Source organism: Chelon labrosus, assembly GCF_963514085.1.
Source record: "Chelon labrosus genome assembly, chromosome: 24".
Taxonomy (NCBI): Eukaryota; Metazoa; Chordata; class Actinopteri; order Mugiliformes; family Mugilidae; genus Chelon; species Chelon labrosus.
Window position 1 is genome coordinate 14,149,356 of NC_140357.1, and position 27,418 is coordinate 14,176,773.

Consider the following 27,418-nt stretch of genomic DNA (forward strand, 5'->3'; position numbering starts at 1 on the left):
ACTCTGTCTGTCTCTCTCACACACACACACACACACACACACATGAACAAGACAGAAGGTTCCTCTCTTTTTTAGTTTCTCTCTACTGAGGTGAAAAACAGATTCTATTCTTAATTAGCATATTAATCTTCATCATCGTCATCGTCAGAGCAGTGGAGTGTGTGTTTGTGTCTGGAGTGTGTGTATATATATATATATATATATAGATGTGTGTGTGTGTGTCCTCAGTCTGTTTATACACACTATTAACAAACGTTCTGATTGGCTGACGGGCCGTTGTTGTTGTTTTTGTTTTTTTTTCTTTCCTGGCGTCGCCTCCGCCTCCAGCCGCCTCCAGCCGCCTCCAGCTGTGGCCATGTTTTCTGATGACGTGGTGGTCATGTGACTCCCGCTCACCCACAGGAAACAGTTTGTGGCGTCTGATTGGACGGTGGGAGAAGGGATGTTAAAGCACCAGGAAGGAGGAGGAGCCTAACAGTACCTGCTGCTGGGAGGGTGTGTTCACGGTCTGACCAGAGTTCAGGGTCTGTAGTGAGCCGGGACATGTTCAGTCTCTGTTGGGATGGCGAAGTCTACCTGTCCACGTCCCAACCTGAGACGGGCCGCACCAATGATCCAAGGGGACGCTTTAGAAACCGATTCACAGGTGGCTGCTTCACACTTCCTGCCTTCGCTGGGTGTGTCCAATCAGTTGAGCCTTCACTGAGCACCAATCAGAGGGCTCCTGCCCTTCTTAACCCCTGACCTCTTAGGTTGCTAAGTTAGACGTTAGGTCCACTCTAGAAAAACACTGGCAACTGGTAGCATGGAGCCAAGGCAGCTAATGTTAGCAACCATGCTAATGTTTGTAAACATTGGGGGAAAAAATGACAGTTTTCAATTGATATGTTTGGTTAATTCCTCCACTCTGCTAACGCGGCTGTTAGCTTCAATGCTAACTACACGTTTTCCAGCCTAGCAACAAAGGGAAGGAGCTCTGTGATTGGTGCTCAGGGGACCCAATCAGAGGGCTCAGGGTCGACTCAGCTTTGCACCACGAGCCAACAGAAGAAGAAACCTACACCTGACCCTTAGACTCTTAATGTTGTTATTGTTTTAGGACAGGTGGACGTCGCCATCACAGTGTCCCGTTGTGTCTTTGACCCTGTTGTGTCTCGTCCTTGAAGCGTTGACATGTGTGTGGACAGTAAACCGGATCCTGACCCTGCTGCTGTCAGTGTGTGTGTGTGTGTGTGTGTGTGTGTGTGTGTGTGTCAGTGTGTGTTGAGCACGCTCCGTGGCACCCAGCCTTCGGCGGCCGGCGAGTCGCTGTTGGCGGGGCGGTAAACCAGACTCTGGCCCTGCTGGTTGGACGCCAGGATCTGGACCTTCTCCCCCCGAAACACTGAGATCTCGTCCTCACGCACCGCTACGAAGTCCTGCAGCACCAGGACCAGCTCCTGAGGGGTCAGAGGTCAGAGGTCACTTCAGGTCACGTTTTTTATTTAGTGAGGCACCATTTGACATTAGAAGAAAAATAAAGACTGAGGCCGAACCTGGTCATCCTGCTCGCTGTCAGGAGGCCCCTGAGGGGCGTGGCCGTTGGGAGTGGGAGGGACTGACGGTGGTCGCCCTGATGACAGAGGGCGGGTCACAGGGATCCCGCCCTCTTTCCTCTGGTATTCAATGGGAGACTGGAGAGCTGTGAACACATTAGATCCTGAGTGGAGGTGTTGGAGAACGTCAGCTTCACCCTTTCATCATGTCTTTGCTAGCTAGCTAGCTAGCTGTCTAAGCTTAATGGACAACTTAATGCAACTAGCTTATTTAGCCAGCTTTAGCCACTAAGTTAGCGGCTAAGTTAGCCGCTACGTTGCCTAAGGACAACGTTAGCTGTTACTGTTGCCTTCATGTTTCTGTTAAATGCTCCCTGTGACGTTCACATTTCCAACATCGAGCCACCCACTCATTAGCATGCTAACTCTTAGCATCTCGGTTCTCACCTGACAGGAAGTTGTTCTGGGCGTCCAGCAGAGCGGCGATGGTGTCCACCCAAGTCATCTTGACGCTGGCGGAGGACGCCTGCAGTGTGAAGCGCTCGGCGGAGCCGCGAGACCACAACACGAACTTACAGGGATCACCGTCCACGCTGTCCTGCATCGCCAGGTAACTCACCTGATCACAACAACAACAACATTCACAGTTTCAATCAGCACAAGCGCTCCAGTCTCCAGTCTCCAGTCCAACCAGCGTCCATCTGTCCCACCTTGATGCTGTTCTTGAACTGGTACCCCGGGTTGCTGGAGCCTTTGCGCAGCAGTTCACTGAAGATGATGATCTGCTCGAACAGGAAAACCCTGCGCTCTTTGCTGCGGGACAAAACTCCTCCGTCCTGCTCCCAGACACAGAAGGTCTCCTGCTGCAGCAGCTTCCCCTGAGACGTCAACTTCCCCTGGACAAAGACAAACATGGTGACGCTAAGTCTCCCGTCTGTAAAACATGATGGAAGCTTCTGTACGTGTTCATCTTAGTTCAGGTAAAAGACACCAACCTCGTATCCCTGCAGACGTCCCAGGTTCATCATGTCGTTGCAGCGTTTGGGAACCAGTGACATCAGCTCCACCGCTTTCTGTTCACACAGAAAATAAAAGAAAAAACAGTCATCATCTCCTTCACCGGTCAACGTCTGAAGACACACAGTGACCATCTCACCTCCACCTCCTCGCTGTCCAGACCCGCCTTGGACGTGTACTTGAGGAAGTCCTGATGGACACAAACCAACAGGACACGATCAGTGACAGGACCAACAAGTCCTCATTCAGGACCAACAAGACCCACAAGTCCTCATTCAAGACCAACAAGACCCCATTCAAGACCAAAAAGTCCAACAAGTCCTCATTCAAGACCAACAAGTCCTCTTTCAAGACCATCAAGTCTTCATTCAAACCAATAAGTCCAACAAGTCCTCATTCAAGACCAACAAGTCCTCAATCAACTCCAACAAGTCCTCTTTCAAGACCATCAAGTCCTCATTGAAGACCAACAAAATCAATAAGTCCTCATTCAAAACCAACAAGTTGTCATTCAAGACCAACAAGTCCTCAATCAAGTCCATCAAGTCCTCATTCAAGACCAACAATTCCTCTTTCAAGATCATCAAGTCCTCATTCAAGACCAATAAGTCCAACAAGTCCTCATTGAAGACCATCAAGTCCTCTTTCAAGACCATGAAGTCCTCATTCAAGACCAATAAGTCCAACCAATCCTCATTCAGGACCAACAAGACCAACAAGTCCTCCTTAAAGACCAACAAGACCAACAAGTCCTCTTTCAAGACCATCAAGTCCTCATTCAAGACCAAAAAGTCCAACAAGTCCCCATTCAAGACCAAAAAGTCCAACAAGTCCTCATTCAAGTCCTCATTCAAGTCCTCATTCAAGTCCTCATTCAAGACTAACAAGTCCTCATTCAATACCAACAAGTCCAACAAGTCCTCTTTCAAGACCATCAGGTCCTCATTCAAGACTAAAAAGTCCAACAAGTCCTCATTCAAGACCAAAAAGTCATCAATCAATTCCATCACGTCCTCATTCAGGACCAGCAAGTCCTCATTCAAGACCAACAAGTCCTCATTCAAGTCCTCATTCAAGTCCTCATTCAAGACTAACAAGTCCTCATTCAAGGCCAAAAAGTCCAACAAGTCCTCATTCACGACCAAAAAGTCATCAATCAATTCCATCAAGTCCTCATTCAAGACCAACAAGACCAACAAGTCATCTTTCAAGACCATCAAGTCCTCATTCAAGACCAATAAGTCCAACAAGTCCTCATTCAAGACCAAAAAGTCCAACAAGTCCTCACTCAAGACCAAAAAGTCATCAATCAAGTCCATCAAGTCCTCATTCAAGACCATCAAGTCCTAGTTCAAGACCAATAAGTCCAACCAATCCTCATTCAGGACCAACAAGTCCTCATTAAAGACCAACAAGTCCTCTTTCAAGACCATCAAGTCCTCATTCAAGACCAAAAAGTCCAACAAATCCTCATTCAAGGCCAGAAAAGTCCAACAAGTCCTAACTCAAGACCAAAAAGTCATCAATCAAGTCCATCAAGTCCTCATTCAGGACCAACAAGTCCTCATTCAATACCAACAAGTCCAACAAGTCCTCTTTCAAGACCAACAAGTCCTCATTCAAGACCAACAAGTCCTCATTCAAGACCAACAAGACATCTTTCAAGACCATCAAGTCCTCATTCAAGACCAATACGTCCAACAAGTCCTCATTCAAGACCAACAAGTCCTCAATCAAGTCCATCAAGTCCTCATTCAGGACTAATAAGTCCAACAAGTCCTCATTCAATCCCAACAAGTCCTCAGTCGAGTCCATTAAGTCCTCATTCAGGACCAACAAGTCCTCATTCAAGACCAACAAGACCAACAAGTCCTCATTCAAGACCAACAAGTCCTCATTCAAGTCTTCATTCAAGACCAACAGGTCCTCATTCAAGACCTCATTCAAAACCAACAAGTCCTCATTCAAGTCCAACAAGTCCTCATTCAAGACCAACACATGCTCATTCAAGACCAACGAGACCAACAAGTCCTCAATCAAGTCCTTATTCAAGTCCTTATTCAAGACCAACAAGTCCTCATTCAAGACCAACACATGCTCATTCAAGTCCATCAAGTCCTCATTCTAGACCAAAGAGTCCAGATCAATGTAAGTCATCATCATCCAGTCAGACACAGACATTTAAATCTATAGCTTAGATACCACAGTACATATATATTTATATATATATATATGTATATATATATATATATATATATATCTGCATATATATACATATATATACATATACATATAAATATATATATATATATACATATATATATATATAACAGTGTAGATGTGTCAGGGTGATGTGTCCAGGTGATGTGTACCTTGAGCAGCAGCTGGTACTTGGTGATTCTCTGGATGGGTTTGATCAGGTAGTCACTGAGGGACATCCTACAGCTGATCTCATGCTGGATCTCCTTCAGAGAGACACTGGGTGAGTTCTCACCAGACTCCATTCATAAATCAGAGCGTTTAGTCATTCTACCTGGACTCTACCTCAAAGAAGCTCTCGTACTCGATGACGATGAACTCTGACCTGGGCTTGTTCTGGCAGTAGACCACGTACATGTGCAGCCGGCGCTCCTGCAACCAACACCAGAACCTGGGGTCAGAGGTCACAGGTCATGATGTCATGAGTCAGGGCTCGGGGGTTGGGGGTCAACACTCACGTGTCTGATGAAGAGGTCGGCCAGGAGGTCGTGGTTCTGAACGCAGCGCTCCAGCTCCACCAGGAAGAAGCTGCAACACACACACACACACACATATATAAATACACACACACGTACACACACATGTACACACATAGCACACATGTACACACATAGTGATGGTGTGTGTTGATGTGTTGATGTGTGTGTGACAGACTCTCGGTGCCAGTCGTAGATCTGCTGGATGTTCCCGAACACGATCTTGTCTTTCCCTCTCATCTCCTCTGGGATTCCTCTGACCTCCAACCTGGACATGAAGCCCTGACAGCGAACGCAGCGCAGGGTTAGTTCTGGGTCTGGGTCTGGGTCTGGGTCTGGTTCAGGTTCAGGTCTTTTAACGTGGTGTCTCACCTCTACGATCACTCCCAGGTCCTTCACGTAGTCTTTCTCAGACTGAATCATCTCGTTGACGACGAACCTGGACAAAGGTGTCACTGATTAGACCTTCACTAGAGACCTGCTGACTATATATATATATATATATGTATATATATATGATGAACTGAGGTGAGGTGTAAGCGTACATGCGTCCTCTCAGAGCTTTGTTCCTCTGCTCCGTGTCCGACTCGTTGGATCCTTGATCTGAGTCTAGAGCCTGAACAGAAACATTTAATGAAACTCTGACAAACACTTTAAAGCTTCACCCGTCTGTCGTCCTCACCTCAGGGTTGTTTGGGTCTTTGATGATCTGCATGGGGGGCGGCAGAGGGGTGTGGCTTTCCTCCTCTGGCTCCTCCTCCCCGCCGCTATGCCCCGCCTCCTCCTTCCTGGCCTTCTGCAGGGTCCAACAAACAGAGGTACAGTTATGAGGTCTGATTGGTTCGTGTCTTTAACGAGTGTCTGTGTTTCCTCCTTTACCGTCTGAGCGTTGCCGCTGAGGGGCGTGGCCAGCTCGGGCCTGTTGTCCCGCCTCCTGGTTCTGATTGGAGGTTTCTTCTGTCCGTCAGCTTTGCCCTGACTCAGCCTCCGGACGGGACTGGTCAGCCAGCGCTAAAATAATATTATAAAATATTAGTTCCATCAGTTATAAAAAATAAAACGACAAGAGTTATTTTAATAAAATAACAATAAAATAAAAACAAGAAAAATATGCTCTTAATGAACATTTAATAAATTAATTTATTACTTAAATAAATCTTTGTATAAAATATAAAAAAAAGTTTTCAATTCAAAACAAACCAACGACTAAAATAAATCTAAGATCAACTGGACTGGTGGACGTCACAGAGCAGCTGGTACCTTCAGGGTGTTTCCTGTCCCAGAGCCGCTGCGTTTGGGCCCCGGGGAGCCCACGGCGCCCCCTGGAGGCCCCCCCACTCCATACACCATGGGGGAGACGGCACCTGAGGGAGGAGCAACAACGGCAGGTGAGAGGAGAGTGTGAGGGTGAGTCATGTGATCATGTGATGACTGATGTCTCACCCTGACCGGACGTCTGGACACCTGAACCATCAGAGACGTAAAGACTGGAGTCTGCAGAGACACAGGAGACACGTTAGAGGACATCACAGTGACCAATGTCCCAGCACAGAGACGCCAGAGCTCCAGATAACTGAGTGGGCGTGGCTTCACGGCGAGGCTTTCTAACCTGGACCAAACCTCAGTCACCTCTGTCACTCATTAACCAGCTCCTCCCTCTCTCTCTCTCTCTCTCTCTCTCTCTCTCTCTCTCTCCTTCTTTCAGTATAAACCCACCTCGATCGTCCTCTCCCTCTCTCACAATCCATCCACAAACGCCAGAGCAGTCCCAGCATGCACCTCTGCCTCGCCCTCGCCGCATGCCTCAGCGTCAGTCCATTCACAAACAAGTCGGAGGAGAAGGAAAGAGACGCCGCCGACGACTGACTGAGACTGAGACGACCAGAGGTCTGCAGGGGGCGGGGCTTAGCTCAGACCGGGGGCGTGGCCTATACGTCACATTTCAATCATTTACTGCTGCTGATTAAATTATAATAAATAAAATAAATAAAAATGATTTCTGTGAAAAATAAAATAAAACTAATAATTATATGAATCAATAGAAATGTAATACAAATAAAAGTATAATAAAATAAAAAGAAAATAATTATAGACAAAAACTATATTTAACAAAATATTTTGTATAAATATTCATGTCTAAAATGAAATAAATATTAATAAAAATAATTTGGAAATATGAAACAAAAAGATGAAAATGAATTAAAAATATATATATTTAAATAAAAGCAGAAAAAGAAAAATAATGATATAAAAAGCATTGTTTGTTTTGTGTTGAGGAAGAGGAGGAAGAGGAGGAGGAGGCAGCGGGGGGGCGGTCCCACACAAACACACTCAGGATGTTAAACTGCTGCTTCCTGTCTGTCTCTGTCCTTCAGGTCAATGTTTAACCCTGGACACGTCTCACCTCTGGACTCGGACCAGATTAGAGACGGAGGACGAGGACAGACAATAGAAAGACTCTGGAGCAAACAGGTGGAGGAGGAGGAGCTAAATGTCAGAGGGACGAGGACGGCCGAGGATGTTTAAAGTCCCCTCTGTCCAAACAGGAAGTGACACGGGACCAGACACGCTTTGTTTCTAATACTCACCCCGCCCGCTGACGGTGGAGGACGAGGAGGACGAGGACGACGAGGAGGTGGTGGTGGTGGAGGAGGAGTTGCAGGAGGAGGAGGTGGTGGTGCAGGTGGAAGAGGAGGAGGTGCTGGAGGAGGTGGTGGAGGCCGGGACCAGTCCCTCCATGTCTGCTGCACTGTGGGAGTGGGACAGGCAGAGGGCGCTCATCGGCAGCAGGCCCTCCTGAGAGGAGACGCAAGGGTTAATGAGGAGGAGGAGGGGGAGCAGGAGGAGGAGGGGGAGGGGGAGGGGGAGGAGGAGGAAGAGGAAGAGGAGCAGGAGGAGGAAGAGGAGGGGGAAGAGGAGGGGGAAGAGGAGGAAGAGGAGCAGGAGAAGGAAGAGGAGGAGGAGGAGCAGCAGGAGTAAGAGGAAGAGGTGGAGGGGGAGCATGAGGGGGAGCAGGAGGAGGAGGAGGAAGAGGAGCAGCAGGCCTCCTTTACCTGCTGGGGCGTCTGGTCCGTGGTCCTGACTAAACACCACCCGGGCCTCTCTGCTGAACGCTCCACCAGCTCCACAGTCTGACCACAGCGGACGCTGAGCTCGCCGGACGTCCCGGATGAGAAGTCCAACAGCACCACGACTAGCTCGCAGCCTCCGGACAGCTGCAACAAACACACACACACACACACACACACACAGGTGAGACACAAACGTCCAGAGAGACGCAGCGGGACCCCGGCCAGCGTCTGGAACACCTTCACCAACGTCCCACCACCAGACGAGGACGGCGAGACCAGGTTGCCGTGGTTACCGCTGGATGTGAACCATCCCGAGCACGTGGGCCCAAAACCCGGAGGAGGGAACGGTTAGAGGGTGTTCCCCCCCGAACTAATCCAACACAGCTGTGGATCGGCCCGAGGTCACCACGAGGACCCGTCAGAGGACAGCTAACGCTCCTCCATCTACTGGAAACAGGACCTAGCCTGTCCCCTGGCCTGTCCCCTGACCTGTCCCCTAACCTGTCCCCTAACCTGTCCCCTGGCCTGTCCCCGAGCCTGTCCCATAACCTGTCCCCTGGCCTGTCCCGTAAGCTGGAATGTCCAAAAAAAACGAAAACAAACTGAGAAATGTTCCTGTCAGGCACAAGAGAGCTGTCAGATATCCATCAACAATAAAAAACAAGCAGGAATAAACTGGAACATGTCCCGTAAACAACAACTAAACTGGAACATGTCCCGTAAACAACAAGTAAACTGGAACATGTCCCGTAAACAACAACTAAACTGGAACATGTCCCGTAAACAACAAGTAAACTGGAACATGTCCCGTAAACAACAAGTAAACTGGAACATGTCCCGTAAACAACAACTAAACTGGAACATGTCCCGTAAACAACAACTAAACTGGAACATGTCCCATAGACAACAACTAAACTGGAACATGTCCCATAGACAACAACTAAACTGGAACATGTCCCGTAAACAACAACTAAACTGGAACATGTCCCGTAAACAACAACTAAACTGGAACATGTCCCATAGACAACAACTAAACTGGAACATGTCCCGTAAACAACAACTAAACTGGAACATGTCCCATAGACAACAACTAAACTGGAACATGTCCCATAGACAACAACTAAACTGGAACATGTCCCATAGACAACAACTAAACTGGAACATGTCCCATAGACAACAACTAAACTGGAACATGTCCCATAGACAACAACTAAACTGGAACATGTCCCATAGACAACAACTAAACTGGAACATGTCCCGTAAACAACAACTAAACTGGAACATGTCCCGTAAACAACAACTAAACTGGAACATGTCCCGTAAACAACAACTAAACTGGAACATGTCCCGTAAACAACAACTAAACTGGAACATGTCCCATAGACAACAACTAAACTGGAACATGTCCCGTAAACAACACGCTAACACTGAAGCCTCCTAGCAGCCTAGCTAGCGGGGTCAGAGGTCACGGGCGCTGACGCCTCCTGCAGACCGAGGGAACGTACCGTACCTCTTCAGGAGAGAAGTGAGCGTCTCTGGTGGAGTGGGACGATGAAGAGAGGAAACTCCCTGAGACTGATCCAGCTGCAGCAGTGGTGAGGTCATCCAACACACCCCTCTCAACACACATATGTGAGTGTGTGTCTTTTTCTGTGTGTGTCTCTGTGTGTGTGTGTTACCTTGTCGCTGTCGGCCGTGTTTTGGGACGTCCTGGAGGCGATGGAGACGGTGTCGGGTTGACTGCTGGCGTCTCCCAGACTGTCTGCGTCCTCGCTGGTCTCCCTGAAACACATCAACCGTCCTGGTCAGTATTTGTCTCTGGTTCAGGGGCGATCACATGGCGGGACGGCACTGACCTGCGGGAGATGCTGCGCTGTCGGGCCAGCGTCGGGTTGGGCGTCTTGGGGAGAGGGATGGGTTCCCTCAGCGCCCCCCGCAGGTGACCACGCCTCTCCTGGATCACCTGGCGGATGCTGCGAACCCACTCCTGCTTCAGCTCCAGGGAAGACGCCTGAGACACCACGTGAGATCAGCTGGTGAGACGAGGACAAACCTGAACATGAAGCGTTAAGGACACTCAGGTCAGCACCCACCTTCAGCACCGTCTTGTTGTCCGACGTCGGCGTGCGTCCCACCCACAGAGCAAACTTACAGGGGTCCCCCTCAATGTGCTCGGTTACGCCCAGCTCTGAGGTCTGAGGGACACGAGGACATGTTTTTTTTACTTGATTTCTGACTGAGAGGACATGTCTCCAACTGTTAAATGTCCTAATAATCGTTGTGTAAATACCCTCAGTCTGCTCTTGTAGAGGTATTTGGTCCGTCCAGACGAGTCTTTGATCTCCTTGCTGAAGATGAGTGACAGCTCAAACAGGAAGAGGTGTCGGTCCCGCCCCTTCCTGATCAGAGACTTGGGCTCCCAGACCAGGAAGGAGTCCTGCAGGAGGAGTTCTCCCTGCACCTCCAAGCCCTCCTCCAGACCTGCCGGGTACATCAGACAGTTTGAGTTTCAGCTTTCAGGTGCTCGGTCGTGTTTGAATGTCCTAGTGCATTACCTTCCAACATGCTAACGTGCATAGCATCGTTAGCTCTCTTTGGGACGCTCAGCATCACATCCAGGCCTTCCTTTATCTCACCTTTACCCTCCTCGCAGCAGGCCAGCAGCTCCTGGAACACAGCACTCATAATGAGTCCAGTTTATTAGGAAGTCATGCGCTGAAAGTCAGGAGCGTTACCTTGAGGAGGAGCTGGTACTTGGTGATCCTCTGAACTGGTTTGATGAGGGCGGAGGAGATGGAGTTCGCCAGACCATGTCTCCTCTGGACCTCCTGTACTCATCAAAGATAATACCTTCAAACATGTATCTAGTTTTACAGGGACTAGTTTATCTAGTAAAGCTTTATATGGAATGACTAGTTTATATGGTAAGGTTTTAAAAGGAAGGACAAGTTTGTCTCGTAAAGTTTTACAAGGAATGACTAGTTTATCTAGTAAAGCTTTACAAGGAAGGGCTAGTTTATATAGTAAAGTTTTATACGGACGACTTTATCTAGTAAAGTTTTACAAGGACTAATTTGTCTAGTAAGTTTTACAAGGACTAGTTTATCTTGTAAAGCTTTACAAGGAAGGGCGCGTTAAAATAGTAAAGTTTTATACAGACTAGTTTATCTAGTAAAGTTTTACAAGGACTATTATATCTAGTAAAGTTTTACAATGACTAATTTGTCTAGTAAGTTTTACAAGGACTAGTTTATCTAGTAAAGTTTTACAAAGACTAATTTGTCTAGTAAAGTTTTACAAGGACTAGTTTATCTAGTCATGTTGTACAAGGAAGGACTAGTTTATCTAGTAAAAGTTTACAAGGACTAGTAAAGACAAGTTTATCTAATAGTTTTACAAGGACTAGTTTATCTAGTAAAGTTTTATAATGACCAGTTTATCGAGTAAAGTTTTACAAGGACTAGTAAAGACTAGTTTATCTAGTAAAGTTTTACAAGGACTAGTTTATCTAGTAAAGTTTTACAAGGACTAATTTGTCTAGTAAGTTTTACAAGGACTAGTTTATCTCGTAAAGCTTTACAAGGAAGGGTGCGTTAAAATAGGAAAGTTTTATACAGACTAGTTTATCTAGTAAAGTTTTACAAGGACTATTATATCTAGTAAAGTTTTACAAGGACTAGTTTATCTAGTAAAGTTTTACAAGGACCAATTTTTCTAGTAAGTTTTACAAGGACTAGTTTATCTCGTAAAGCTTTACAAGGAAGGGCGCGTTAAAATAGTAAAGTTTTATACGGACTAGTTTATCTAGTAAAGTTTTACAAGGACTATTATATCTAATAAAGTTTTACATGGACTAGTTTATCTAGTAAAGTTTTACAAAGACTATTATATCGAGTAAAGTTTTACATGGACTAGTTTATCTAGTAAAGTTGTACAAGGAATGACTAGTTTATCTAGTACAGTTTTACAAAGATTAGTTTATCGAGTAAAGTTTTACAAGGACTAGTTTATCTAGTAAAGTTTTACAATGACTAATTTGTCTAGTAAAGTTTTACAAGGGCTACTTTGTCTCGTAAAGTTGTACAATGAATGACTAGTTTATCCAGTAAAGTTTTACAAGGACAAGTAAAGACAAGTTTATCTAATAAATTTTTACATGTACTAGTTTATCTAGTAAAGTTTTACAAGGACTAGTAAAGACTAGTTTATCTAGTAAAGTCTTCAAACCGACCTCGAAGAATCCCGCTCCTTGTTGCTGGATCAGTAAACTGGAGTCCGGTTTGTTCCTGCAGTACGTCACATACATGTGGAACTTATCCGCCTGAAAGAGACGCAGAGGTTTTTACTTTGGTGTTGGTTAAAATAACAGATATAGGTTAGTATGTAGTTGTACACGATTACCCAGGTAACGAAGCAATGTCCAACGTCTTCAGGAAGCTGTTCATAGTTCTCCAGCTCTTTCAGGAAAATACTGAAAGACAAAGGATAGTGCAGCACTATGTAGAAGCTGTGTAGTACACCTGTACAGGCCACTCTAGGTTTCCAGTGTACTGTAGTGTAATATACTCTGAAGTACTCGTTGTGGGAGGTGTTGTTTGTAGTACCTGTTGTGGAACTCGTAGATGTCCTGTATGTTCCCAAACACGATGTCGTCCTTGTTGGCGAGCCCGGAAGGAACGTCCTCTGAGCCACTGGTCATCTCCCAGAGGTACGTCTGCACCAGGAAACAGTGTCACCTGACAGGAAGTACTTGGACGTAGAACTACAAATGTCTTTGACGCCTACAGACGTACCTCTATGCACTCCTGCAGATCTCTGACGTAGACTCTCTCCGTCTGGAGGAGCTCAGCCATGATGTACCTGAGCACGCACACAAGTGTTATAGCTACTCTTAGTGCTAGTGCTAACGCTAACACTATCGCTAATGCTACTCACTCTTTCTTGCGGGCCGAGCGTCGCTTCTCGTCGCTGACCTGGTGACTTGGGTCAGACAGGTTGACCTCGGGGTCGGAGTCGGACAGGCTGTTGGGGATCAGCTCCAGCTCCAAGTCCTTGTTGTCCTGACGGGGTCACCGTAGTAACGACACACTCATTAAAGCTAGCATTAAAACAATATCTTTATTTTATAAACGAGTCCTCCTCCATGGTGGCCTGGGTGCTTCTTACCTGTGAGCAGCCTCCCAGGGCCGTCTCCAGCAGGTGGCGGTACTGTCCCATCCTGACGGTGAAGTCGCGGTAGCGCTTGTCCACCGTGGAGACGCAGCGGCGGAGCTCGGTGCGGTGGGCGTGGCCTTTAGCCAGCATGCTCTCGGCCAGCTGTATCAGCAGGTGAACCTTCTCCTGCGTGTGCTGGGAATAAACAATGAAGTAAAGTTTGAGTCAGATACCATCAGAGCATTGGGGGCGGGGCTTAATGTGGTGATGGACAGAAGAGTAGCAGTGGTCGTACAGGTCGTCTGATTGGTTGGAGTTAAATTAGTTTACGACTAAATGGCTACGGCTTCTCCAGACTAACGTTTGCTAGTTTAGGCTAATGTTAGCTATTTTATGCTAATAGCTGGTTTAGCATGATGCTACCACCAAACTGGACTTGTGCTCACTGTGTTCCCTTGTGATGGACAGTGAATCAGAGACAAACACCTTGGCAGAAATGCAGAACTCTCTGTGTTGGTTCAGCAGCTCTTGCGTCTCAGCCGCCGTTGCCCCCGGCGACGTGTGCGTGGCCAGGTAGTGGTCACCTGACTGCTGCAGCCAATCCAGCGCCTGCAATGAAGAGGACACTTTAGACGTTAGGAGTCTGAGCCCAGGCCAGGTGTCTTGAATCTTTGTGAGTCTGGGCGGAGGGGGCGTGTCCACCTGCTGGGCGTGGCTCTGGAACATCAGGTACTGCTGGCACTGATCCAGTCGACGCTTCTTCAGAGTCCAGAAATGAAGAACTCGGTTTTCCCTCTGGAGCAACTCGCTGAGGATACCTGAGCACACAGACACACCTGGGTCAGTTACCGTCCAATCAGATCAGTCAACAGTGGCGTTCCTCAGGGCTCTATCACGGCTCCACTGTGAGTTTGTCTTTTCACCTTTGACCTGCTGCTCCGGGACCCTGGAGTGCCCGGTGACCTCGGTGACCCCGGTTACCCCGGAAACTGTGACGCTGTGCCCGGAGATGTTGGCCATGGTGACGCTGTTGCGGTGAATGTACTTGAGGAAAACTTCAGCGTTGCGCCTGGCCAGAGTACACGCCTGTCGCCACGGAAACAAGACTTTTAGAAAAGAAGGATCTGGATACTGAAACATGCTCTGGACCGTCTCAAACGTCCAAGGTTAAGACGAGACACCAACCGTCTGAGCTGAGCTATGACTGGACAACGACAACTCAAGGGGAGGGGCTTAGTGATCTCCTCACCTTCAGGAACGCCTCCTTCTGCTCCATGTGTTTGTTGATGAGCGGCAGCAGTTGTTCCGGCTGTCTCTCTCCTCCGCCACACCAGTCCTCCTCCCGGCGGTACTCCTGCTCCAGACTCTCCAGGACACCACACACCTGGAGACAGGTAGACCACAACAAGAGCTTGGTGAGAGGCTAACGTTGGCTGGGTTATCTTTAAGTTAGCTGGTTTAGGCTAATGTTAGCTGATTTATGTTTAGGTTAGGTGGTTTAGGCCAATGTTAGCTGGTTTAGGCTAATGTTTAGGCTAATGTTAGCTGGTTTAGGCTAATGTTACCTGTATAAGTCGTCCAGTTGTCACTTACACTATTGCAACAGAAAAATAACATCCTCTTTTATTGTAAAACCTTTTCTCATCACAGTTTTTCTAAACATCTCCGTTGACCAGGTACGTCTTACCTGCTGTGACGTCCGGTAGAAGGCGGCGGACGCGTTGACCAGTTTGAGTCTGTCTTCAATCCGCAGCATCAGAGTTTGCCAGTGCAGCGCCACCGTTTGGGCACAAGACCTCACTGCATCTGGATCATAGTGACCCGACCTGAGGACGGAGGTCAGAGGTCAAACCACTGGGACAAATGTTTACGGAGAATTTTAAGAATGATTGTTTTGGATTTAAAATGATGTGAAATTGTTGTTGCTAATGTACAGATAGAAGTTAGTTAGAGGTTAAAGGTCAAAGGTCAATATGTTGAACTGACCTGACCAGCAGCTCTGCTCTCTGCTGCAGAGCCAGAGCCACCTGATGGGTCCTCTGTAGGGAGTCAGCGTGGAGCAGCGCCTGGACAAAGACACGTCATCATGTTTACTATGTAGGACATCATGTAGGACGTCATGTAGGACATCATGTAGGACAAAATGTAAGATATGTAGGAGCGTTACACATCATGTGTAACGTTTAGGAGCGTTTGTTTTCTATATCACGTAGGACATGTAGGAGCGTTTGTTTTCTACATCACGTAGGACGTGTAGGAGCGTTTGTTTTCCACATCACGTAGGACGTGTAGGAGCGTTTGTTTTCCACATCACGTAGGACGTGTAGGAGCGTTTGTTTTGTACATCACGTAGGACGTGTAGGAGCGTTTGTTTTCTACATCATGTGTAACGTGTAGGAGCGTTTGTTTTCCACATCACGTAGGACGTGTAGGAGCGTTTGTTTTCTACATCATGTGTAACGTGTAGGAGCGTTTGTTTTCCACATCACGTAGGATATGTAGGAGCGTTTGTTTTGTACATCATGTGTGACATGTTCGTGGTTCTGTCTGCAGTAACCTCTATGGCCTGTTGGAGGCGCTCATGCTCCCTCTGCAGCTGCTCGGCTTCAGACAGACAGCTGGAATTCAACATGCAGGAAGCCAGCATGACGTCTCCCTCTGAGATCCAGCCCAGCACCTGAGACAGGTAGACAGGTAGACAGGTAGACAGGTAGATAGGTAGACAGATAGGTAGACAGGTAGACAGGTAGACAGGTAGTAGATAGGTAGACAGATAGGTAGACAGGTAGACAGGTAGATAGGTAGACAGGTAGACAGATAGGTAGACAGGTAGACAGGTAGATAGGTAGTAGACAGGTAGACAGATAGGTAGTCAGGTAGATAGGTAGTAGACAGGTAGACAGATAGGTAGACAGGTAGATAGGTAGACAGGCAGACAGGTAGACAGGTAGACAGACGGGTAGACAGATAGTAGACAGGTAGACAGACAGGTAGACAGACAGGTAGACAGATAGTAGACAGGTAGACAGGTAGTAGACAGACAGGTAGACAGATGGTAGACAGGTAGACAGACAGGTAGACAGACAGGTAGACAGGTAGACAGATAGACAGACAGGGAGACAGATAGTAGACAGGTAGACAGACAGGTAGACAGATGGTAGACAGGTAGACAGACAGGTAGACAGACAGGTAGACAGGTAGACAGACAGGTAGACAGGTAGGTAGACAGGTAGACAGACAGGTAGACAGACAGGTAGACAGGTAGACAGACAGGTAGACAGATGGTAGACAGGTAGACAGACAGGTAGACAGATAGTAGACAGGTAGACAGACAGGTAGACAGACAGGTAGACAGGTAGACAGACAGGTAGACAGGTAGACAGACAGGTAGACAGGTAGACAGGTAGACAGATGGTAGACAGGTAGACAGACAGGTAGACAGACAGGTGGACAGACAGGTAGACAGGTAGACAGGTAGACAGGTACCTGTTTGACCTGGCTCTGCAGGTGTCTCAGCTGCAGGTTCTGCTCCAGGTGTGTGTGTGTGTGATCTGCAATCTGCTGCAGCTCCTTCTGTTTGTCCTGAAGGAGGCGCTGCAGCTCCTCCACCTGAGGGGGGAGTCCTCCCTCGGCCTCCGACAGCTCCATACCTGAGACACACACACACACACACACACACACACACACCCTTCACTGTGGCTGCTCAGGTCCCCACAAGTATAGCTACACAACTGACCGTGTGTGTGTTTGTGTGCGATGATGCGTGTATTAATCTGTGTGTGTGTGTGTGTGTGTGTGTGTGTCTCCATGGCAAATTCAATACGCTGGTTTCCATGGGGACCAGCTGTGTGCTTCAGCGAGCAGTTTCCATAGCAACCCCATCCCCCTTCCCCATTATCCTCACTGCACACCCCCCCCCCCCCCCCTCCCCCCCAAATATCATCAGTGTGTCGGTGAACTGGTCTGGAGGCCCCCCTGAAATCTGCTGACTGACTCTGACCGTCCTCTACTGTCCTCTACTGTACTCTACTGTACTCTATTATACACTGTTATACTCTGTTATACTCTACTGTACTCTATTATACTCTATTATACTCTATTATACACTGTTATACTCTGTTATACTCTACTGTACTCTATTATACACTGTTATACTCTACTGTACTCTATTATACTCTATTATACTCTATTATACACTGTTATACTCTGTTATACTCTACTGTACTCTATTATACACTCTTATACTCTATTATACTCTACTGTACTCTATTATACACTGTTATACTCTATTATACTCTACTGTACTCTATTATACTCTATTATACTCTATTATACACTGTTATACTCTGTTATACTCTACTGTACTCTATTATACACTGTTATACTCTACTGTACTCTATTATACTCTATTATACACTGTTATACTCTGTTATACTCTACTGTACTCTATTATACACTCTTATACTCTATTATACTCTACTGTACTCTATTATACACTGTTATACTCTATTATACTCTATTATACTCTACTGTACTCTATTATACTCTGTTATACTCTGTGTTACTCTACTACACTCTATTATACTCTATTATACTCTACTGTACTCTATTATACTCTACTGTCCTCTACTGTACTCTATTATACTCTGTTATACTCTGTGTTACTCTACTATACTCTATTATACTCTATTATACTCTACTGTACTCTATTATACTCTACTGTACTCTATTATACTCTACTGTCTACTGTACTCTATTATACTCTATTATACTCTACTGTACTCTATTATACTCTACTGTACTCTATTATACTCTACTGTCCTCTACTGTACTCTATTATACTCTGTTATACTCTGTGTTACTCTACTATACTCTATTATACTCTATTATACTCTGCTGTACTCTATTATACTCTACTGTCCTCTACTGTACTCTATTATACTCTGTTATACTCTGTGTTACTCTACTATACTCTATTATACTCTATTATACTCTACTGTACTCTATTATACTCTACTGTACTCTATTATACTCTACTGTCTACTGTACTGTACTCTACTATACTCTATTATACTCTACTGTACTCTATTATACTCTACTATACTTTATTATACTCTACTATACTCTACTATACTCTGCTGTGCTCTGTTATACTCTATTGTACTTTACTCTACTATACTCTATTATACTGTACTATACTCTGTTATACTCTATTATACTCTACTGAACTCTATTATACTCTATTATAGTCTAGAGGAACTCCTGGACCAGGACTCCATGACTGAGTCCAGGTCCAACCTGTAGACCTGCTCCTCCAGGATCACCTGAGACCCCGGGCCGTACCTGTACCTGGTTGAGGGGTCTGACCTGAGACCTGTACCTGGTTGAGGGGTCTCACCTGAGACCTGTACCTGGTTGAGGGGTCTCACCTGACGCCTGGACCTCAGTGATGTACTGCTGCAGGTCGTGACCTTGCTGGATGACCTCGTAGATCATGTTGTTCATGGCCAGCCTCCGCTCCATGTGCCTGCACATCAACCAGACCGTCAGTCAGAGTCCAGACCTGGGTCAACATCAACCAGTCCGTCAGTCAGAGTCCAGACCTGGGTCAACATCAACCAGTCCGTCAGTCAGAGTCCAGACTTGGGTCAACATCAGTCTAGTCTCAGGTCAGAGTCCAGACTGGTGTCAACATCAGTCTAGTCTCAGGTCAGAGTCCAGACTTGGGTCAACATCAGTCTAGTCTCAGGTCAGACCGTCTACCTGTGGATGCGCTGCTGAGCTAGCGTTAGCGCCTCAGGGCTAGCTTCCACCAGCCGCGACTGGCCCAGCGCTAGCTTGTCCTGGTTAGCGTCGGCTAGCCGGGGCGACGCTAGCTTCTCACTGGAAAAGTCCTGGGACTGTTTCTGGAGGTCCTGTCTCCAAGCGTCCATTTCCCCGGTTACCTAGGAAACGCAGAGAGTCCAGCTGTGAGCTGACGTTGTGGATGAAGGAACAACCAAAGGTAGAACGTGAAGCACCTCCAGCGTGCACTGCTGCAGGATCCGGAGCTGGAGGTAGACGTCCAGACGGATCTTCCTCTGGTGGAACAGTTCCTCCAGCTGAACGTGAGCCTCCTCCAGCTGCTGCAGCACCGCCTCCACATGGGCCACCGAGCTGCCCTGTGGCCTAAAACAAGCGCACCAGGCGGGACGTCAGGACCAGGCAGGAGGTCAGGACCAGGCATGGAGGACACCCAGACCAGTGAAACAAGCGCACCCATAGCAATCATTCACCTCAACAAACGCACCTAGAGTCCTAAAACAAGCGCACCCACCCAGCGTGTCCCGTCTGAGGATGACCTGCCCCCCCCCCAGCGTGTCCCGTCTGAGGATGACCTGCCCCCCCCCAGCGTGTCCCGTCTGAGGACGACCTGCCCCCCCCCCCCCCCCCCGAACCAGTGCGTACCTGAGTTGCAGGATGAGGTCTTCTCCTTCCCGGATGACACTCATGGCAGCTTCCTGTGGGTCAGGGTTAGAGTTGGGGTTAGTGTGGGGGTTAGAGGTGAGGGGTCGGAGGTCATGGGGGGTGTTAGGTTGTTACGGTGCGGTTAGGTCAGAGGTCAGAGGTCAGAGGTTGACCCTGGTACCTGTGTGTTGGCCTGCTGCTGCTGCTGCTGGCTGATGAGAGCCTGAAGAGCCTCCACAGTGTCTGGACAGGACAGGAGGTCTGAGGAGAGCTGCTTCTGGAGGCCCTCCATCCACGCTGACAGCTGAGGAGGAGCAGGAGCAGGAGGAGGAGCAGGAGGAGGAGCAGGAGGAGCAGAGGTGAGGAGCATGTACTTTAAAGCACTGCAGTGTGTACAGTGTGAGTGTGTGTTACCTCCTTCGTGTGTGTGTAGAAGGACACGGCCAGGTCCAGCAGCAGCTTCCTCTGTTCAACCCTCTGGATGAAGGCCTGCAACATGGCAACAGCAACATGGCAACAGCAACATGGCAACAGCAACATGGCAACAACCCCCCCATCCCCCCCCCACCCAGCCCAGACCTACCTGCATCCTCAGCTCCAGGTCCCGGGCCGCCTGGTAGATCTCCTCCTCCTCACACTCTCCAGACTGGGCCAGCTGGTCTGCTGCCTCCAGAAGCTTCTCAGCGTTGGTGTAAGTGTTCTGACGAGGAACATGAGAACGTACATGAGTTCTGGCTCTGGTTCTGGTTCTGGACAGTCTGAGATGGTTCTGCTTCTAGACCGTCCTGTACCTGAGCGACCTGCTGGAAGTCGTCGTGGCGTTTCTGCAGAGCTCGAGCTCGGTGCAGAGACTTCCCCACGCCGCTGTGTTTGTTGAGGAAGACCTCGCCGTGCTGCTCCACCCAGTCCAGCACCTGAGGGACGGACCGAGAGCCTGCATCACAATCTGGACCTGGACCAGGACCTGGGTCTGGACCTGGAACTGGACCTGGGTCTGGACCTGGACCTGGACCTGGACCTGGACCTGGACCAGGACCAGGACCTGGACCTGGGTCTTACCTGTCGAACGTCCTGTTGAAAGACACACAGCTGCAGGCGCTGGTGGAGGCGGAGCTTACGGTGCTGCCACGCCCCCTCTACTTCATGGTGACCCTGCACAGAGTAAAGACATCTGTCCTCAGTCCACCTGTCCTCAGTCCACCTGTCTGTCCTCAGTCCACCTGTCCTCAGTCCACCTGTCTGTCTGTGACATTGATGATGTGAGACAGTTACTGAAGACGTACCTGCATCACCTGGTGCAGAACTCCCATGATGCCATGCGTGGCGGCAGTGAAGTCTGGTTTGGTCGCTGAGTCTTCAGACTCGGTTGCCGGGCAACGCTGGAGGACGTCCAGTAAAGCTTTACCGCTCTCACTGACCTGTGGACGGACAAGAAGACAAATGGGCTGAGGACCAGAGAGACAGAGACAGGGGGACAGACAGGGGGACAGACAGGGGGACAGGTACCTGTGTGTAGTTAGCAGAGAGACAGAGACAGGGGGACAGACAGGAGGACAGGTACCTGTGTGTAGTTAGCAGAGACACAGAGACAGGGGGACAGACAGGGGGACAGACAGGGGGACAGGTACCTGTGTGTAGTTAGCAGAGAGACAGAGACAGGGGGACAGACAGGGGGACAGGTACCTGTGTGTAGTTAGCAGAGACACAGAGACAGGGGGACAGACAGGGGGACAGACAGGGGGACAGGTACCTGTGTGTAGTTAGCAGAGACACAGAGACAGGGGGACAGACAGGGGGACAGGTACCTGTGTGTAGTTAGCAGAGACAGAGACAGGGGGACAGGTACCTGTGTGTAGTTAGCAGAGAGACAGAGACAGGGGGACAGACTGGTGGACAGACAGGGGGACAGGTACCTGTGTGTAGTTAGCAGAGAGACAGAGACAGGGGGACAGACAGGGGGACAGACAGGGGGACAGGTACCTGTGTGTAGTTAGCAGAGACACAGAGACAGGGGGACAGACAGGGGGACAGACAGGGGAACAGGTACCTGTGTGTAGTTAGCAGAGACACAGAGACAGGGGGACAGACAGGGGGACAGGTACCTGTGTGTAGTTAGCAGAGACAGAGACAGGGGGACAGGTACCTGTGTGTAGTTAGCAGAGAGACAGAGACAGGGGGACAGACTGGTGGACAGACAGGGGGACAGGTACCTGTGTGTAGTTAGCAGAGATCTCCTCATTGAGCTCTTGGTGTTTCTTTATTGCAGCTTCCAGCTCTGCTGTTGCCGACGGCAACGGTCCTTCAGAGCACACCTGGACCCAGCCCTCCACCCGGAGCAGGAACTGGACAGAGAGACGGGACAGACAGACATCAGCTGACCGGTCCAACCACCTGGAGGAGGACGGACGCTTGCTCCTCACCTGCTCCGCCCCCTGGTGGAAGCCGGTTGCCATGGCGAGGGCGTTGCTGCGTTCCTCCAGCGCCGTCGTCAGGGACTTCCAGTCCTCCTGTAGCCGTGACGACACCATGGCGATCCGCTCCGCTCCGTAGTGACCGGCCTCGGCGAGCCTCGCTGCCACGGTAACCACGCTGTCCACGTTCACGCTGCCGTTCTGACACAACGACACACACACGGGTCAGCGCACAGCAACACACACACACAGTGACACACACAGCGACACACACACTGACACACACTGACACACACTGACACACACACAGTGACACACACCCTGACACACACTGACACACACAGCGACACACACACACACTGACCATGCAGTTGGCGGTGAAGTGCTGGTGCTGGTTCTGGAGGTCCAGGGCGTGTTGGTGGTTCTGACCGACCTCAGCCAGACTCTGCATGAACAGGTCTTTACTGTGAGCGATCCACTCTGACATCTGAGGACAGGCAGGGACTCAGCGTTAGCTCGGTATTAGCATTAGCATTTCAGGGTCCTCTCTGATCTCGTACCGTCCGGTTACCCCTGAGTCTCACCTTGGTGGCGTCCTGCTCAAACAGGTGCAGCTGCAGCCCCTGGTCCAGGTGGAGCTTCTTGTCGCCCCAGCTCTGCAGCAGGTGGCTGCGTCCCGCCTGCAGCCGGTCCAGCAGAGACGACACCTTTGGCGCCACGCTCTGGAAGTCCGCCCCGCCCGACAGCCAGCTGCCGTGGCTACCACCGCCACCGCCGCCGCTACTGTCGTTAGAGGAGTCGCCGTGAGAGGGGCCCAGACGCATGCGCTGGAGCAAGCTCCGCCCCTCTCGGTCCAGGGCGTCGACCGGCGCCGTGGCGACGGTGTTACGGAGACGACCGTGTTCGTCAAGAAGTCTGGAGAGAGAAAACACGCCACACATTAGCCCTTCAGTTAGCATTAGCACCAAGTCAGTTAGCTTTAGCATTAGCACCAAGTCAGTTAGCTTTAGCATGTCAGTTAGCATTAGCACCAAGTCAGTTAGCTTTAGCATGTCAGTTAGCAGTTGCACGTAAGCGAGCTACTTCAATTAGCACAAAGCTAACTAGCTTTGTGCTAATTGAAGTACCTTGCTTAGTTATCAATAGTGCAAATGAAATTAGCATGTTAGCAGTAGCACTTCCATCAGCAGATGGTTCCACTCACTTGCGGGCCTCGTCCACATCCTGGGGCTCGGGTATGCGGCTCAGTCCCGACTCCAGCTGCTCCAGCTGGGCGAGCAGCTGCGTCGCGGCCCCTGAGAACTCCTCCAGGCCCAGACGCAGCTCGGTCCACTCCACATGGTCGTACTCCAACGAGCCGCCGAGGTCAGAGGTCAGCTGGGAGGGGTCGACAAGCCGGGACAGACCCTCCACCGACACCAGGCTGGTCTGGACACATGGACAGTCCATGCAGGTCGTGTTTAGCAACGTCAGTTAGCATAAGTCGCTAGTTAACAGTTAGCATAGTTAGCAAAAGCAGCCAGCAGTGTTCCTTCAGTAAGCCACACTAGTGTTACAGTTTATTTAGTATTTGTTGGTAGCAGTACTCTGGTTAGCGACACCGTTAGCAGCTTGTGCTCTAGTACCTCAAAGCTGAGCTTGGCGCTGCCCAGGTTGGTCTTGTGTTTCTGCCAGAACGTGTCCGGCTTGATGAGCAGCGCTATGTGGATGTTGGAGGAAAACGACTCCTGCAGCGTCCGCAGCACCGGCTTCACGCTGTCCCACTTGCTGCCGCGCATGTCCACCACCACGGTGAAGCCACGAGCGCGAACATCCTCGCTAACGGACAGAGACACCAAAGACTCCCGTCAGTTAGCAACGAGAACTACTAGCATACTGGTTTATTTACAGCAATTAGTAGTAGCACAACTATTAGTCATAGTATTAGCACTTAAGTTAGCAATAGTACCAACTCAATTAGGCACAGCCCTTCAGTTAGCAGTAGCACTTAAGCTAGCAATAACATTCATTCAGTTACAAACAGCTCTGCGTTGGTGCAAGTAGTTGTGCCAATGCAGTTAGCAGTAGCAACAGTTCAGTAAGCATTAGCACTTCAGTTAGCAGTGGCACTAAAATTAGCAGGAGCACCAATTTCATTAGCAGCAGCGCTTCAGTTAGCAGTAGCATTTTAGCTAGCTGTAGGGCCAGTTTAATTAGCAGTAGTTCTTCGGTTAGCAGTAGCATTTTAGCTAGCTGTAGGGCCAGTTTAATTAGCAGTAGCTCTTCGGTTAGCAGTAGCATTTTAGCTAGCTGTAGGGCCAGTTTAATTAGCAGTAGCTCTTCGGTTACCAGTAGCATTTTAGCTAGCTGTAGGGCCAGTTTAATTAGCAGCAGCTCTTCGGTTAGCAGTAGCATTTTAGCTAGCTGTAGGGCCAGTTTAATTAGCAGCAGCTCTTCGGTTAGCAGTAGCATTTTAGCTATCTGTGGGGCCAGTTTAATTAGCAGCAGCTCTTCTGGGAGCTTGGCAGAGCAGGTGTACCTGGGTATCGTTGACAGGTAAGTGACCAGTCGGCTGAGGTCCTCCTGTTTTATTCGATCGTGATTGGTCCTGGCTGGAAAGGTCAGGATTGGTCCGCCTCGTTTGTCCCGTCCACCTGAAAACAACCATGAAACCGTTAAACCAGGACCAAGAGGAACTAAAAACCCGCGGCGGTGTTTGAGTCTTACCCGACACGAAGGCCACTTTCTCTCTCAGCACCGTCAGGACATCGACCGCCCGGACACACTCGGCTTTACCAGAACCTGGAAGACACACACGGGACAATCTGTAGCGTCTGATTGGACGGGGCGGACGACCTCAAGGCTAATCAGTTCAGCCTTATGTCCTCCTGTTTGTGCTGTAGAGACAAGTCCAGGCTGCAGCTGCATTAGCCTTTGGAGCAACCCACTCCAGTAGCTGGTCAGATCTCTGCAATGCATCCTGGGATGTGTAGGCATTGAAATCAGAGCAGGACATGTCAGAGGACCAGGCTTTGTTTTGTGGAGGATGATTCTCATCAGCTAACGTCAGAGGAGGGTGGTGCTAATAGTTTTACTCTGTGGTCTTGTCTAAGACGGAGACAGATAGCATTAGACGGCTAACATTAGCAGAGCTAGCCCTCAGAGAGGAAACCTTCCTGTTGGTCCTGGACTGTCCCATCTGACCCATGGAACGATGTAAAGATGGGACGTCCTGATTAAATGCCAGCCAGCCAACATTTAGGAGCCCAGCCTTAGAGGCCTCTGAACTAAAACCATCAGCAGCATTAATATTTTAAGACAATGATCAGAATCAGGACGTCCAGCCGGTGAAGAGTCACTGAAGGAGCCAGACCATGGTAGATGATGAAGATGATGATGATGATGGAGCTAACAGATGCTAACAGCCTGCAGGCGCTAATGAGTTGAGGGTGTTTGTGGTGTAAACACGGCTCAGCCAGGGACCAGCTGTCAATCAAGGACAAAGATGGACGACAGCAGCTGATGGACACGTCTCAGAGGACGGAGACGCTCACAGAGACGCTTCCTGTCAGCCAGCTGGACCAAAACCATGAGACATGGTGATGAGTGGACGGCTGATGCAGCTGCAGCTTGGACTGGTCTCCTCGGCTGAGAGACGCCTGAGAGCCAATCAGATCGCTCGCTGTGATGTCATGTGTTTGGTTTGATTTAAATTCGGAATAAATAATAATAATGATATTAAGATGAAGCTGGTCATGTGAAGTGGTCATGTGACCTCAGTCATGTTCTACTGATCACTCCTTACACCCCCCCCCGGAGGTTTCTGAGGGGGGGTCCTGGATGATTCGGAGGGGGGGGGGGGGGGGGGTCCTGGATGTGTCCCACTCTCCCCAGTGTCTCCTGCAGAGTGTGTGTTTTTTAACACACACCACATTACATCACACTCTGAGGGAGCAGGCCCCAGTTCCCACAATCCTCCTTGGCTGGACCCCCTCCACCCCCCACCATCACACACACACATGAACACACACACACACACACACACACACACTCCGTCCCCCAGTATGGAGCCTATAGAGCTCACACACACACACACACTCTGATGGAGTCAATGGGCGGATGTGGGGGCATCATGGCGGCTCTACCTGTCGTCGCCAGGCCGTCCGGGCCCGCTTCTCCTCCTCCATCCACCGGATTCATCCTCCCTCCTCCTCCTCCTCCTCCTCCTCCTCGCGCTGCTGCTCCTCCGCCTCCCTCCTGCTCCTCCTCCTCCTCCTCCTCCTGCTCCGTTATGTACCGTCGGTTGCTCCGCTCCTCGCGCCTCCTCCCCTGCCTCTACCCCTCCATCTCCATCCCGGGCGGTGCACCGTAGGACGTGTTCCCCCCTCCTCCCGGTCCGGTCGGTACCGATCAGTCGGTCAGTGCTGCATCCTCCTCGGCTCAGCCTCGACTCTCCTCCTCCTCCTCCTAATCCTGCTCCTCCTGCTCCTCCTCTTCCTCCTCTTCCTCCTCCGCTGATGCTGCTGCTGCTGTTCTTACGTTACCGTGATCCCGTGCGGCATCGCATCACATCACGCCACCGTTAACGTTACTGCGCGCTGCTACCGTTACCGTACAGCGGCCCCGGTATCCCCCCCTCTCTCTGTACCGGTCCAGGCGGCGGACGGTCGCTCGGTGTGTGTTTCAGCACGCAGGCGCAGAGAGAGGCTGTGCACGAGCGCTGCAGCAGCTGCACACACCGACACACACACCGACACACACACACTCCGCCTCTGTCCGTTACTACAACGTTACTGGTGCTGTCGGTTTTACTATCAGCGCTGCTCCCGTTAACGGCACCGACTCTGACGTCATCAAGTCACATTTCACATCTTTATATTATATTATATTAGTTTATATTATATTATATTAGTTTATATTATATTATATTATATTATATTATATTATATTATTTATATTATATTATATGATTTATTATATTATTTTATTTTATTTTATTAATATATTATTTTTTATTTTATATTATATTATATTATATTTATTTTATTTTATTTTATTAATATATTACT

General features: G+C 49.1%; 1 protein-coding gene across 1 annotated transcript; it reads right to left on the minus strand.

Moving 5' to 3' along the window:
* Nucleotides 1-766: 766 nt before the first annotated feature.
* LOC311509189 (kalirin-like) lies at nucleotides 767-26,549 on the minus strand (the record flags this gene model as incomplete). The annotated part of the gene is made up of 57 exons (XM_084574272.1): nucleotides 767-1,439; nucleotides 1,536-1,681; nucleotides 1,983-2,154; nucleotides 2,246-2,431; nucleotides 2,531-2,608; nucleotides 2,692-2,742; nucleotides 4,925-5,017; nucleotides 5,097-5,183; nucleotides 5,270-5,339; nucleotides 5,466-5,569; nucleotides 5,660-5,726; nucleotides 5,833-5,903; nucleotides 5,970-6,083; nucleotides 6,167-6,298; nucleotides 6,548-6,651; nucleotides 6,731-6,781; nucleotides 7,876-8,083; nucleotides 8,341-8,502; nucleotides 10,038-10,140; nucleotides 10,215-10,369; nucleotides 10,452-10,553; nucleotides 10,649-10,839; nucleotides 10,914-11,025; nucleotides 11,094-11,186; nucleotides 12,590-12,679; nucleotides 12,760-12,829; nucleotides 12,963-13,072; nucleotides 13,152-13,218; nucleotides 13,294-13,418; nucleotides 13,525-13,707; nucleotides 13,999-14,121; nucleotides 14,215-14,330; nucleotides 14,436-14,598; nucleotides 14,762-14,896; nucleotides 15,200-15,338; nucleotides 15,499-15,578; nucleotides 16,070-16,189; nucleotides 16,999-17,162; nucleotides 18,942-19,039; nucleotides 19,276-19,457; nucleotides 19,533-19,680; nucleotides 19,960-20,012; nucleotides 20,141-20,263; nucleotides 20,374-20,448; nucleotides 20,543-20,659; nucleotides 20,751-20,873; nucleotides 21,019-21,111; nucleotides 21,243-21,377; nucleotides 22,170-22,301; nucleotides 22,380-22,571; nucleotides 22,735-22,857; nucleotides 22,955-23,285; nucleotides 23,575-23,798; nucleotides 23,996-24,188; nucleotides 24,889-25,003; nucleotides 25,077-25,151; nucleotides 26,495-26,549. 57 exons carry the CDS (start codon nucleotides 26,547-26,549, stop codon nucleotides 1,254-1,256), a joined length of 7,110 nt encoding a protein of 2,369 aa, XP_084430398.1. The 3' UTR covers nucleotides 767-1,253.
* Nucleotides 26,550-27,418: the final 869 nt, after the last annotated feature.